At 35.0% G+C, this 15,499-nt stretch overlaps 1 protein-coding gene across 6 annotated transcripts in view; it reads left to right on the top strand.

The window, feature by feature from the left end:
• NFAT5 (nuclear factor of activated T cells 5) overlaps positions 1-15,499 on the top strand; it is an 89,513-nt gene that overhangs the window by 30,415 nt on the left and 43,599 nt on the right. For all 6 annotated transcript variants that reach the window (XM_058675109.1, XM_004583987.3, XM_004583986.2 and 3 more), the window contains one exon: positions 909-1,034. In XM_058675109.1, the coding sequence (XP_058531092.1) occupies positions 909-1,034 (126 nt within the window). Of the gene's footprint in view, positions 1-908; positions 1,035-15,499 lie in introns of those variants that run through there.

Below are 15,499 nucleotides of genomic sequence, written 5' to 3'. Positions count from 1 at the left end.
GTTTCAGATCCAGAAAGTAGAAGAGGATAGCCTAAGTTTTAGGGGCTGTGAATCCTTATGAGAGACCCAGATGAAGCTCCTGCCTTTCGGTCTGACACAGCTGCAGCTGTTGCAGCCATTTGGGAAGTAAACTAACAGTTGAAAATTTGGCTGTCTCTGAAACTCTACCTTTCAAATAAATAAATCCTTTTTTAAAATTTATCTATTCATTTTTATATTTCTGTGGGGGTGTACTATGAAAAAACTGTGCAGTGTTTTATTTGGTAATAGATAGAGCCCCATCTGCTTGTTCAACTTCCCACAGCGGTCAGGGCTAGATCAGACCTGGGAACCAGGAACCAATCCAGTCCTTAACGTAGTTGGGTAGAAACCCAATCACTTGAGCCGTCACTGCGTCCTCTCGGTCTCCATTTTGTTGGAAAGGTGGAGTCAGGAATCAAACCTAGGTATTCCGTCTGAGATGGGATGTGGTTGTCGTAACCACTAGGCCAAATACTCTCTCTTATATTTTTATCTTTTGATTTTATTTCCGTGAACTTTGTGACGTCTCCTTGTACATTAGGAATATGTGTTGCCGTCTTATGTATAAAAGGTGTTAAATTGCTCTCATGCTTTATAAAAGAAGATATTTGACTATGTTGGGTTGATTTGTCTTCTGTTAATTTTTATTCAGTTTTGAGGTTTAGTAGCTTTTTTTTTTTTGAGACTATCTCCAACATAAGGAATAAAGTCAACAAGAAAACAGAAGGCAGAGTAATGGACAATTCGTTCTCCTGTTCAGTAATATTATACAATAAGAAAGTATTTACTATTTGTAAGATGACATTACGTTAATTTTGTAAAGAATACATAATTAGGTTGTTTCCTGACGCTTTTTAAAACATTTTTTTCTCCATTTCCCTCCACAGAATCTGTCTATGATCTACTCCCAAAGGAGTTACAGTTGCCTCCGTCTAGAGAAACATCTGTAGCATCCATGAGTCAGACCAGTGGTGGTGAGGCAGGCTCGCCTCCTCCAGCTGTAGTTGCTGCTGGTATGCATTTCATTTTATTTACTGAAGAAAACTAGAGTATAATCTGGCCAACATGAACAGTGCTGGCAAAAAGTGTGATTTGAGGGTTTGTTACAGGAAGTTTTGAAAATACATGCTTTTAACTTTAAAATTTTCAGTATAATTTTCTTAATGTAATTGTTATTTACTAAAATTGCACATTGGCATATCTATAAGTGCCCTGTCCTAAAATGGATCTTTTCTTCAAATATGGAAGTCATTTTAAAACTCTTGTTGAGTGCACATAAAAAGATTAAATACGAAGCTATGTATAGAAAATTGTATTTGAGTTCCTGTTTAATAATTATTTTTAAAGATTAAAGGAATACATTTTATTTTGTGTGGTCTGAATAAGAACTCAAGCATTCAAGGCTCTTCTATTTGTAACATGTTACTGTAACCTTTTTTCTACATTTAAAAAATATGTGACTTCATGCGTATCTTTAATTCATTGAAAATAATGGAAGGTTTTAATGATACTTCTATAGACATTTTCATGTGTTTATGTGAAGACATTTTTAATCAAGGACAAAAGTATAGAAAAACAATGTCTGAAATTTACCTAATTTAATTTAATTGATCTGTGAAATCATAAACTATGTAAACTTACTCAATTTTAGTTTCGAATGGAAATATTTTTGACAAGCTAAGAAAATTTTAAAATAATAGACAAATAGTAAAAGTGCATCTCATACACTTACACTGTTTTGCCCAATTATAGTTTTTTTTTTAAGGATGGATTAATAGAATGCTAAATGTATTTGCTTTAGAGAAAGAAAAGAAAGAATACTGATTCTAAAGTTTTATCTGTTCTTTAAGTGAGAAGATTCTTGCATAATAAAGCCCTTAATAATCAAAATGTTAAAGTCCATCAGAGCATTGTATTCAGTTTTGGTACTATATAGTGTAATTTCAGCTATTTTTTCTCTCATACGTTAAACTGTGTATCAATTAACCTGCATACCAGTCTTTCCCAAGCTATTTAGTGCAGTATGAAGCCTTTCAAGTTGAGGTTAGGAAAACTTTAAATGTGACAAAGAAATTTGTTGGCCTTGCTCACTGTTCATGTGTTGCCAGACATTTTCTAACAGTTTCTGTGGATTTAATTGTGAATTAGTGAATTTTTTTTGTAATAAAATTGGTAGTTTCCCTGGTTCGCTTTAATATCTACTGAATTCTAAATTGGCTGTAAATATTCTGTAATTTTAATTAGTTTGTGTCATATAACAAAATGAAAAAGAAATATTTTTTATGAAATGTTTCACTTTAAATCCACATTTAGAAATTGACTAACTGATTTCTTTTACATCTCTGGAGATTGTTTTCTAAAGATATTGAATCTGTTTAAAACTAAAAGTCTGTTTCTTCTGTGCTTTTTAACGTCTGTTGACAGTAAATCCAGTTCCTTTCAAAAAAGAAAGAGAAAAAAAGAGAAAGAAATGTTGGCTGGGTTTGAAAAAAAAAAAAGCAACTTTTTCTTTTTCAAATCATACCAAACACTTTTAGAAATTTTTACATATAAATACTAAAAGTTACTGAATTTGAGTCACTAATGAAATATTTATTACTACTCCGCTGGTTCCACAAATGTAGTTAAGAAAATCCCCTCCAAATAACTTAGACTGGAAGCCATGAATTGAACAGTCATGAAAATAAGAGACTTGATTACAGGAAGAATTTAAAATAATTTAGTGTCTTAAAAATTATTGACATTGTAAAAATGAAAATAATGAGATAACTTTGACAGGTTTCTTACATTCACCACAGTCATTGATCAAACAATTTGTCTTCTGTTACTTTCTTACATAAATAAATTACTTTTAGAACCAACATACTTTATTCTAAGACTCTAATGTCTTGTCCTTTATTGTATTCTCTTACAGATAAGGGAATTTAAGTTATAGAATACTTATTAGGGAAAGTTGGGAGTATAAATATTTGGTTCACCTTTTATTTGAAATATTAATATGCATGGCAGTGTAATAGTCAAAAAGAGATTTGGCACATACTATCAAGTTATTCAATGTTTTCCTGACTGAAAGACCACATTTCTAGCAAAAAGCACATTTCTTTAAATTTGTATGGATTTTTATATAGCATTTGCTGTTTAAATATGAAATGCATAAAATGATGACTCTTGATATAGTTAATTCTTCAGAATTGTGAAGGAGCCGGATTGGCTGCTGTCAGGTATGAGGGCCTGGTGGGAACAGACTTCTAGTTCTTCCTTAAAGGTTTGTGCTTCACAAGTTTTAAATCAGTTTAAACTTTAAAAGTTAGAGGCTGGGCATATGGGTGTTCATGGAACATTCTTTGTCATTTAATTATTAAAGCTGTGTTTCTCAGATTCACCAAAGTGGATTTTACCCCTCATCATGTATTACTGAGGAAATCAATTTGGTGCTGCTGATCCACAATCCAGAATACTGGGTAAAGAGTATGAAAGGGTTGAGCCGTTTTCCCCCCAATGATTTTATTTACTACTGTATACAGGTTCCTAAGAAATTCTCATCATATTAGTTGAAGGCAAACTTACTTACTCATGATTTCTCTCTCTGCATGAGTGGGTATATGGGAGCTATACTTAAGAGTTCATCAGTCTGAATATTTTTTTTTCTCATCATTTTTAAGAATTCAGTGTGTGTTCCAGTATAAAGGTGATTAAGATAAGGCTCAGGGCCCAACGCAGTAGCCTAGTGGCTAAAGTCCTCACCTTGCACACACTGAGATCCATTTAGGTCGCAGTTCTAATCCCGGCAGCTCCACTTCCCATCCAGCTTCCTGCTTGTGGCCTGGGAAAGCAGTCGAGGACGGCCCAAAGGCTTGGGACCCTGCTCCTGGGTGGGAGACGTGGAGGAAGTTCCTGGCTTCTGTCTTCAGATCAGCGCAGCACCAGCCATTGGCGGTCACTTGGGGAGTGAATCATCGGACAGAAGATCTTCCTCTTTGTCTCCTCCTCTCTGTATATCTGACTTTCCAATAAAAACAAAAAAAAAATCTTAAAAAAGAAAAAGAGTAAGGCTCAATATGTCAGTGAATGAAAAGCTTTAGAAATAAAAACTTTCTGGGTAGTATTGTAGAAGTTTTCAGTTTATTAAGACAGGGAATATTTCCCTAAAACAAAATCTTAATGAATTAATGATTTTAGGGGTCAAAATTAGGAGTTGAAGAAGTACAGATTATAGAAGGATTCACTTGTTTAATAAAGATTTATTTTTATTGGAAAGATGGTTTTACAGAGAAAAAGAGACAAAAAGACCTTCCATCATCTGATGATTCACTCCCAAAGTTGCTGCAGTAGCTGGAGCTGAGCCAATCAGAAACCAGGATCAAAAGCTTCTTCCCAGTCTCCCACATGGATACAGGATCCCAAGGCTTTGGGCCATCCCCTTCTGCTTTCCCAGCCACAAGCAGGGAGCTGGATGGGAAGTACACCAGCTAGGATACAAATCAGCAGCCACATGGCATCCCTGGGGGATGCAAGGCGAGGATTTCGCTACTAGGCTTCCACACTGGGAGCTTTGTTTATTTATATTTTGAAGAATTCTGTGATATAGGTTGTAAAATATTAAATGTAGCAATTATTTATGATAACTAAAACAGTTACACCAGAATTTTAAGTTTTGAAAAAAGGTATGGCGAGTTGTTGCATAATAACAGCTTTATTTAAATATAATTAAGATGGTATAAATCAAGTGTTCCTTTTCACTCACTTCTATGTTTATATACTTTTATCCTTAATTTATTTAGAATAAAATAGTTTTTCATAGAAGTAAACTAAAATTTATCCCTCATTTTAAGAAATTATTGTCTTGTTATGTTAGACCTTGTTTATCTTCGTTTGAGGAGATTCACATACTAATTTGTGTTAAAATGTGATGTTTTTCCCAAGGAGACTATTTCAGATTTCCTTAAAGTTTTTATTCTCATTCTTGAGGTAGACAGTCAAGCTACAGGTTTTGTAATACATTCATCTAGAGAATCTTCTTAATTCTCTGGTTTATACTCTTTTATTTTGTAATGTTGATACTTTCAGTAATTAGATGTTAGTATGTTTAAAAAAGTAATAGATCTTACTATGCTAATATTTTGTGGCAGATTTCAGCGTGTTTGGGTATACATAGTCACTAAACTTACACACTAGTAATCTGAATATCTCCCAGTTGCAACACTGTAGGCTTTTTAAGGCTATAACTAAAATTAATAATTTTACATGATAATCCATATAATATACCTTTTGGGACTACCCTGACTAAATAGTGCTTTGAATTCCTATGCTATAGCCATTAGAAAGTATCTGATATGAATAAGATACTTTCTGCCCTAAAAGGACTTGAATGCTATTTACAGTCTAGAGGAGGATACTAGAGGACTCCTGGCTTTGGATCAAGTGGCCGTTGGGGCCGCTTGGGGAGTGAATTAACCGGCCAAAGATCTTCTCTGTCTCTCCTCCTCTTTGTATATCTGACTTTATAATAATAAAAAAAAATCTTTAAAAAAATATTTATTTGAGGTGACTCCATTACTTGAAAATATTTATGCTTAATATCTTTTGAATTTTGTTGAGTTAAATAAATTTGAGGAGCAAATTTGCTATTCTGAATTAGCAGGGTTAGCATTTTTTAGGATTTTCACCACATTTGTGGTATCATAAATATGGCATTAAACCTGAAACCCATTAAGAGTCTATTTGTAGACTATTTTGAGTTAGTCTTGTTATTTCACATTACTATTTCCTCCTTCCTAGAAAACAGAAAACTGGACTACTTCTGTTAGCAAATCAGATTTTAGTTAAACATGTTGAAAATGAGTTTAACAGTCTTAATTTTCCTTGTTATTGTTCTAAAATTACATATTAAATCATGGTATATGCATGTATACATATAGATAGTATTATATTTGAGTATATAGATTTATGCTACAGTCTATAATATTAGAATGAAAAATATAAGCAAGTTTGGTCCATAGCCATTAATTCAGAAGCAGCTTCTCATTCAAGTCTGCCCACATTGCATGTTATCATTGATAAGAAAGTAAAATTGGCCTATTATTGCTTTACCTCTTAAATATTTTCCTTTTCATTATCCTCTTTATTTTTACCACCACTGACTTTTATAAAAATTGTGATTCACTTAATTTCCAATAAATCAGAAAACTTTCATATTACCTGAATCTATGAAACAACATTTTAAAGCCAGTTACAGGTTCACAAGCATTTGTAGGCCAATTACTTAAATAAAGTGGATGTCATTTCTATTTTTGTATGTTCTGTACAATTTAACTGAAAAAATAAATGTAAGATGTGGCTTATTCATATCAATAAGATTAATGATATGTTTACAGAATATTGATATAACTATTGTGATTTTTTGAATTACATGTTTTTTAATGTTAGCTGTATGTAGTGGTTATGTAGGTATTAGTTTTAATTTCATAGTTTAAAAAATGTGAGCTAGAAGATAATTAAAAGTGTCAAAATGCTCAGTAAATAATGGTCTTACAAAATAATGAAGATATGGACTATATTAAGTATCAGATGTTTGATTAATTTATTTACTGGTATGAATCAGATGATAGTCATTATTTATCCATTATGCAAATGTGTTAGTTGACAGTGTTTATGCAGCTGATTGCAGTAAAATTCATTCTTCCCATAATTAAAATGAGTTATTATCACATTAAATTGTAATAAGGAATGAGAAGGTGCCTCAGAGTGTCACCATGTGGATCAAACACACATGCTCTTACACCTCCATTTTTATGTATATTTTACTAATTTTTATTTGTTTTTATTAAGTAAAAGAATCACTATGGTTTTAGAATCATAAAAACCTAACTGGAATCTGACTTCTTCATTTAGTTCATTTGGACAGAATATCTGGAATGTTAAAATAATGTTTTAATATCGACCCCGTTTGTAAAAGTGCACTGGTTCACTCTCCAAATGGCTGCGATGGCTGGAGTAATCCAATCCAAAGCCAGGAGATAGAAACTTCTTCTGGGTCTCCCAAATGGCTGCAGGGTCCCAAGGCTTTGAGCCAGCACCTACTACTTTCGCAGGCCACAGCAGAGTTGTATAGGAAGTGGAGCATCCAGGACAGAAACCAGCGCCCATATTGGGTCTTTCTGGTGCTTGTGTGGTGGAGGATTAGCCAATTACAGCCATCATGCTGGACCCAAAAAGATTCATTTTTTGAAGGTGTTCTAGAGTGAGAACAGTAGAAAGCTTTCGTCCATTGGTTTACTGCCCAAAGGGCTGCAATGGCTCAGGCCAGGCCAGGCCAAAGACAGGAGCCTTGATGTTTCATCCAAGTTTCCTTAGTGCATATGGAGGCCTGAGTACTTAGTTCACCTTCTGCTAATGCCTTACTAGAAAGGGATACCCTGGGAGGCAGTGGCACTTACTCGGGTAATTGGATTCCTATTGTCCACATGGGAGACCTGGATTGAGTTCCAAATTCTGGACCTCACTCTGGCCAGTCCCAGGCCATTTGCAAGCATTTGGAGTTTGAGTAAGACCAGGGGAAGTCTTTTTGATGTATACCTAGTACACGTTTTATGCTTAGCTAAAAAATAAAACATTAATTACTCTTGAGTGTCAGCTTAAGAAGTCTTTTTCAAAAGGCTTTATTAAGTATTCTAAAATGATTTTGAGGAAATTCAATGTAAAAACTGGAGGATAATTATTCCATATATTACAATCCTGAATGGCGTAGGTGATCAACAGTAAGTCAGTAACAAACGTTTTAACTTGATCAGTAATACCAGTTGCTTTTTTATTTATGTGTTCATGTATTTATTTATTTATTTTTGTTTGTTTTTGCTTTTTTTTTTTTATTGATTACATTGCATTATGTGACACAGTTTTATAGGCACTGGGATTTCCCCAACTCCTCCCTAAACCCCCCGCCCCCATGGTGGATTCCTCCACCTTGTTGCATTACCACAGTTCAAATTCAGTTGAGATTCTTTCATTGCAAGCATCTACCAAGCATGAAGTCCAGCATCTTATTGTCCAGATAAGTTCAACGGTTTCTTGGGGAGACCATCTCTGGTCTGAAGGTAGAGCTGCAGAGTATCATCCCAATCAATTAAAAGCCCTGATATTACATTAGTAACAATTTATAACGTTATGGAATTAGTTGACATGGTATTGAGTAACCAATATGTTAAAAGAGGAAAAAAAATGAATGCAAGTTCTGAACCACATCCTGTGACTTCTACACTGACATTTCAATTATTAGTTTATATACAACTGGGTTCTGTACACCTTAAAATGGCTATAGATTACTATTCAGCTGTCTCATGTCTATTTTAATTTTAGTATTCAGCAGTTCATAGCGTTGAAGCACGATTTTGCTGAACCTGGCTGTTTTTTGGGTAGTCTAACTCTCTAACTCTAACAAGACATATGTCAACAGTTTTAGGTGAACAGTTTTAGGAGGGGTGTGCAGAGAAATCTTCAATACCCCAGTGAGGAGTAACTAATCTTTGTGTCCCACCCAGTGAGTTAAAAGTGCATCCCTGCTGACCGTTTCCTGTCTGTTTCTAAGCTTTCCTTCTTGTTCTCTGTCTGTTCTAGTTTTGTTTGTTTGTTTTGAGGGTTTTCTGGAGCGATCCTGATGGTCATTATGAGAGAAGGTGGGGACCCAAAGTTGGAACCAGGCAAGGACCAGAGAAAGCTCCTCTCCCTAGTCCCGAAGGAAGTTTATTGTTCTTCTGTTTCTGTGGACTGCTCAGGGCTTCTGGTTGTCGTTCCGATGACCTTGGATCCTGCAAGGCAGGATTTGGGCTTCTTCCATCCCATGTGGTAGATCCAAATGGGGGTGGGTGACCTCAGAGTTCTCGGCCTCCAAAGGCACTCCAATTCCCTGTGGTCTCCTTGGCAGCCAATTGCTTTCAAAATAGAGGCTGTAGGGTTAGACATTTTATATGCAGCAACTTTTATTTAAAATATAAATTGATAACTTGTTGAAGGGAAAGGGTAAGAATAATGTGGGGAAGAATGCAAGACTCATTAATGGCACAAGAAATGAGAAAAAAAATTGTTGTTAAAGGATGACAATTTCTTTCACCCTTAGTTTACTGTTGAGAATGCATTTTCCACTTTGGGCAAGGGCACAACCCTGAGAGTATTCTGGTTTATGGATTAGATCATGCCTGTAAAAGGAGAAAAAATTTGGTGAATATGAGTTCACAGATTTTTGGATAAGTAATTTCCCCATATGCATTTACCTGAATGTTAATACTTGAAGTTTTTTAACGTTTGTTTCAAAACATTGCTTATTGTAGTATGTGAACTTATGTTGGGTGGGCAAAATACAGATGGGAAACTGTTTATAAACATGTAAATTAAATGATCAGCCCTACAGTTTTTGTTTGTTTTTTTTTTTTTCGCTGTAAAGTAATCTGGATTGCTTATTTTTATATGCTGGGATGCTAGTTGTTTTTTCTATTAATACACTTAACTTGCATTCTAGCTTCGCCATTCAGAGACAGGCATCGTGTGGTGGGTTGTGTGACAGTGTCTGTCAATAGTGAAGACAAATAGTGCCAGAGACACTTAACCCATCCAATCTCACCCAGGGTATAGGTCGGTCTCGTTTTCAGACTTCTTAAGTCTTTTTTTTTTTTTTTCTTCCTTTCTTCTTTTTTTTTTTTTTAATAGTGGATTGATTCTGATTGAAACTAAACCTTTCTGTAAAGTTTTTAACTTTACATTATATTATAAGAAGAAGATGAAGAAAAGTAGAAAATGAAGGTTGGCATGTAAGATGTTGACAGCAGGTTTGCAGCCACTTTGTGGGTTCTGGATAATTCAGTCTTTTGGCAACATGAATATTAACTTTATACTTTTTTTTTCTCTGAATTTCTTTCTTCTTTGATCTGAAAATATTTGATCTGAAATTCTTGCATCTGATGACTTCATCAAACAAGATGTTTAGATTTGAAGTCATTGTTACTAGTAAGAAAAATATAATCTTCAAAAAGAATAACTAAGGTTTAACCGTGTTTAGATTAGAAATTATTTCCAAATATCCTGTGTTGTTTTTTAATGGTTATTTTTTAAGTCAATAGTGTACTCTTTCTCCGTTCCATTATTGGTTTGCTTAGCATACTTACAAATTTCATAGGTTTTATTTCACTGAGTTTTCGTGATTTTAATGATTTTGCACAAATGTTGAAAAATTATAAAACGTGCATAGTTAAATATGAAGGATCAGATTTTGGTATTGGTTAAGTATCAGTTATGTCATATATTTTGACTTTAAAAGCTTTCTATTAAAATTGATTGTTCCCATATAAAGTGTCATCTCGTTTTTATGGTATTTTAAGCATTAAAATATTGTGGTTGTTAAAATATTTCTAATGAACAAATGTAGAAATAATATTAAAATCAAAATGTAACTTAAGCAAAGAGTTTTATGTAAAATCAATGTAGAGTTTTATATATGATACTGTTTAAAATGCACTTGCACTTCATCTGCATTATCTGCCAATTTTTTTAATTGAGCTGTGCATATTCATAGTGAATCTTAGTTATTCAAGTTTGCTATCATTATTGGCTGTTGGCCTGGCAGTTGGCTACTGATAATAGTAAAAATATTGAATATTAAATATATAGGATAGCATAGATGCAATGCTTCTCTTCACTCCTTAGATTTTAAAATTATTCTTCGGAGGTTATAAGTTTCCAATAATAAATTGTAGAATGGCTTGTTTTCTGTTTGTTTGTTTGGTTGGTTTTTTTTGTACTTCATGATCATAGGAAAAGCTGTGGAAAAACAAGATTCTTTTATGTAAATTAAATTAGGTTGAAAGATAAGTCTTTTCCAAAGGAAAAAAAGTCAATGACTTGTACACATGCTCCTTAAAAAAGAATCATCTTAGAAAATTTTAAGAAAAACTTCAAGTTTATGAAATGTTGGAACAGATGAAATCACAAAGTTATGAAGGAACAGATGAAATCACAAAGTTATGAAGCAGGAGTTCTGTAAGTTTGTGTTCAGTTAGGAAATAAAAGTGGTTTATAAACATTTTTATATTGAATCTTTAATATGAAACAATTTAAACATGGTCTCTAAATTCCTTTCAGGTAAAAATAAATGCTCATAAGAGGGAATCTCAACTGAACTTGAGCTATGGTTACGCAACAGGGTGGTGGAACCCACCATGGGGGATGGTGTGGAGAAGTGGGGGGAGAATCCCAGTTCCTATGAAATTACAACACAATGTAATTAATGAATAAATTTAATAAAAAAAGATAAAAAAATGCTCAGGACCAAAAAAAGAAGGAAGGTACTTAGCATATTTTGTTTCAAGGACCTTAGAGATGAAAAAGAACTAATGCATTTGGCAATATTATATTAGCACATTAATACTGTGGAATGTCAGCTAAGTTGGTTGTTAATGTTTTATTTAGTGATGTAATAACTAAAAGATCTTTGTAAATATTTTAAAGTACATTTACATACTCCCCAGAATATTATTCAGTGCTTTTCTAGGAAAAATTGATGTGAACCCAAGTGTGATATGTATTATACTAAAGTTAGATGTAAATGCGAAATAGATTCAGTGAATCTAAGAATCTCAAATGTTGAGCCTGGTGCAATAGCATAGTGGTTAAGGTCCTCGCCTTGCACATGCCAGGATCCCATATGGGCACCAGTTCTAATCCCAGCAGTCCTGCTTCCCATCCAGTCCCTGCTTGTGACCTGGGAGAGCAATAGAAGACAGCCCAAAGCCTTCACATCCTGCACCCACATGGGAGACTCAGAAGAGCTCCTGGCTCCTGGCTTCGGATTGGCTCAGCTCCAGCCGTTGCGGCAGCTTAGGGAGTAAACCATGGGATGGAAGATCGTCCCCATCTGTGTCTCCTCCTCTCTGTATATCTGCCTTTCCAATTAAAATAAATAAATCTTTAAAAAAAAAAATCTCAAATGTTTTTGAAATCATTATTTTTATGTTTCTCTTTTGAGTAACTCTAAGGACTTTAAAATTTATATAATACATAAGAACTCATTTTGGATTCTAGGTATCTCAAAGAACTTTAGTGATAGTGAATAGTTATTTCCAGATTGTAGATGTTTTACTAAAATCGGATAGTGCTGTCATAATAATATACATTTTGGCAGTTTGAGAAATTAAGTATTTCTCATTTACATGTATACGTTAGTATAATACATATCACACTTGGCTTCACATCAGTTTAATGAAAACATTTCACTACACCTAAGTCGTCATGGTAGGTGGTAAGAGGAACTAAGATGAGAGTACCATGCACGTTTTCACAGGACCTGCACATTTTATCTTCCCTTCCTCACTCTTCCTGGCCTTATTAATGCATTTTGGTGATTTCTTGCTAACTAGAACCTAATGCATTTATGTGAAAGACTATGCTAGGGGACTTCAATGAATTTATGGAAAGTGGAATTAAAACTAAGTTCTTTTTGGTGCAAGGATGTTTTAAAACCCATGTACTTTTAAAGAAACTCCGTAAGCTCTATTATCGTCGGTGGAACATCAGTTTCCAATAATACCATGATAAAAATTTTATATTTAAAAAAAAAAGGCTCCAGGTTGTTTTACCTATACTTCTGACCTACTGGCTAGAAATTAAGAGTTCCTGCTGTCCTTTCCTGAAGTTCATTTGCTAAAGCAGCTTACAGGACTCAGGGAAACACTTAGTGATGTTCAGCAATTTTTTGTGAAGTATATTTTATTTATTTTTAGGATTTATTTATTTTTGGGACCAGTGTGATAGCCTAGTGTCTAACATCCTCATCTTGCATGCACCGGGATTTTATATGGGGGCTAGTTTCTATCCTGGCTTTTCCACTTTCCTTCTAGGCTTCCTGCTTGTGGCCTGGGAAAGCAGTCGAGGGCGGCCCAAAGCCTTGGGACCTGGCGCCCACGTGGGGGACCTGAGAGAAGCTCCTGACTCCTGTCTTCAGATTGACTCAACTCTAGCCATTGCCCCCTCTTGGAGAGTGAACCAGCACTTGGAGGGTCTTTTTCTCCTGTCTCTCTTCTCTCTGTAGATCTGACTTCCCAATAAAAGTAAATAAATCAAAAAGTCAGATCTGCAGAGAGAAGGGCTGCCCTCAGCTGCTTCCCCAGGCCATAAGCAGGGAGCCGGAAGGGAAATGGAAAGTTCGTGATGTGATGTGATCCCGGCACTGCACTTAGAAGTCAGCCCACCAGGCCCTGAGGTGTATTTTAAAGGATACAAATGAAAAAGCCAGTGAAGATACAGAGGGTGAGGGCTGGAAATGTCATTATGTCGGAGCTTCCATCCTCATGGTGGTTGGGGGGAGCTAGCCTTATAGTACAATGTTACGTTCTTTTTCACCTTCCTGGAAGCCCCTTAACCTCTCGGTCCTGTTAAATTTTTATGGTGGTGTCATTGCATTGGCACGGTTGATTAAATCATTGGTCTGTGATGGTCCGCTCAACCTTCAGTCCCTCTCCCTGCAGATCAAGTGTGAGGTAAGAGTTCCAACCCTTTGAGAAACTATTGGTTTCCCCTGGCAACTAACTTTCTATCCTATGGTTATCTAGGAACTTTATTAATATAAAGTTGGGTATGGTTGAAAAGAGCTTGTTAGGAATAACAAAACACTGTCTTTCACCTTTATCGCTCAAACCAAAGGCCAAAATTTCAGCAAAAGAATATTCTTACTGCTCTCAATGAAGGTGTTAATCTGGCCCTGCCAGTGTAATTGCAGGTGGGACTTGAAATTCAATAAATCTATAGCAGGCTAATTTTTAAGTTGTTCATTTTGTATAGCCTGCGAATGATGTTATAAATATCCAAAGGGTCCTTCGTATGAATTAGCTTCTCACGTTACTTAGGAAATGACAAGAGATATGAGTGTTGTGAGCCAGGAACTATGAACAAAGAAACAAATGAAAAACAGATGTAATATCACAACCATATGACTTGCTGTTGGGCTAATGACTGCTTTTTACCTGTATTTTGCATCTGTAGTGGACAGGGATCTATGAAATGTTTATATTCGACATTCTCATATGTGGGAGGAAGCAGCTTTATAGAAAAGCAAGGTCAATGCTTTCATGCTGCCTGCTTTGTGCGTTTCACTGGAAGTGAGATAGGTTCATACACATACAGAACTTCAGTTTTAGTTTCACCAATAGTTGGAACAGATGGAGGAAATTTTTACATAAGACTTTTTCTGTTTTTTTTCTAAAATGAATTCTGTCGTGTTTTTCAAAAAAACAAACTATTTAAAACCCAAAGTGGCTACAAATCGGCTCCTAAACTGTCACTGACATTAGCATCTAGATTTTGTAGTTTTTACAAATCTTTTAAAATATTTATTTACTAAGAAAACATTGCATTAATGCATGACACAAAATTGATCAATTTTTCTTTAAATTGGAATGCAGTTTAAAGTGACTGAATTTTCTAATTTCAGCTACTGCATTTGACAAGGATGTAAATTGGAAAATGGAACTGGTATCATCTAATCACTTTATTTTCTTGAATTATGGTAGTTGGGAAAAATCTCTTCTTGTGGAATTATTTAGGTCACATTCTTGATGGCCAAATTAATTATTGTGCCTTTCAGCCTTGCTAGTAATGAAAAATTCTGGGTGGATATAGTTCTTAAAAATGATTTAAGTGTTTTGATACATGTTTTTAATTTAAAAATTGATGTTTAGCCCTCAACTTTTTGTTATTCGGACATGAACATTCTTGTTTTGAATACATTATCGATCTATCTTATTTTTTTTATAAATGTAACATGTCCAGTAACTGCACATCATGTTTATCACAGTAGCATACTTGACTATAGATATTTTAATTTTAGATTTAAATATACATTTTAGTTGTCACATTATTTTCATTTTTTGTGCTTATAGACCTCCTCATACCTTATACAAAATATATGGTGTTTCCAAAATTTTGGGGATGACAGCTTCTAGGCTTTGCAGTTCTTGTGCCTATAGGTTATGGTAAAAAATGTGAAAGTAGTAGTATTTTCTTTTTTTTTTTAAAGATTTACTCATTTTTTATTACAGCCAGATATACACAGAGGAGGAGAGACAGAGAGGAAGATCTTCCATCCGATGATTCACTCCCCAAGTGAGCCGCAACGGGCCGATGTGCGCCAATCCGAAGCCAGGAACCTGGAACCTCTTCCAGGTCTCCCACGCGGGTGCAGTGTCCCAATGCATTGGGCCGTCCTCGACTGCTTTCCCAGGCCACAAGCAGGGAGCTGGATGGGAAGTGGAGCTGCCGGGATTAGAACCGGCGCCCATGTGGGATCCCGGGGCTTTCAAGGCGAGGACTTTAGCTGCTAGGCCACACCGCCGGGCCCAAGAAGTAGTATTTTCAATGAGCTGTCTTAGCAAGTTGCCGTACTTGCTGAAGAGATTTTCCAAAATGTTTTTGCTAGGCATAATTTTAAAGATCCTTTTAT

This window comes from Ochotona princeps, chromosome 16 (genome assembly GCF_030435755.1).
Source record: "Ochotona princeps isolate mOchPri1 chromosome 16, mOchPri1.hap1, whole genome shotgun sequence".
Taxonomy (NCBI): domain Eukaryota; kingdom Metazoa; phylum Chordata; class Mammalia; order Lagomorpha; family Ochotonidae; genus Ochotona; species Ochotona princeps.
The sequence above is the reverse complement of the archived record's forward strand: the minus strand, read 5'-3'. Positions and strand labels throughout refer to the sequence as shown.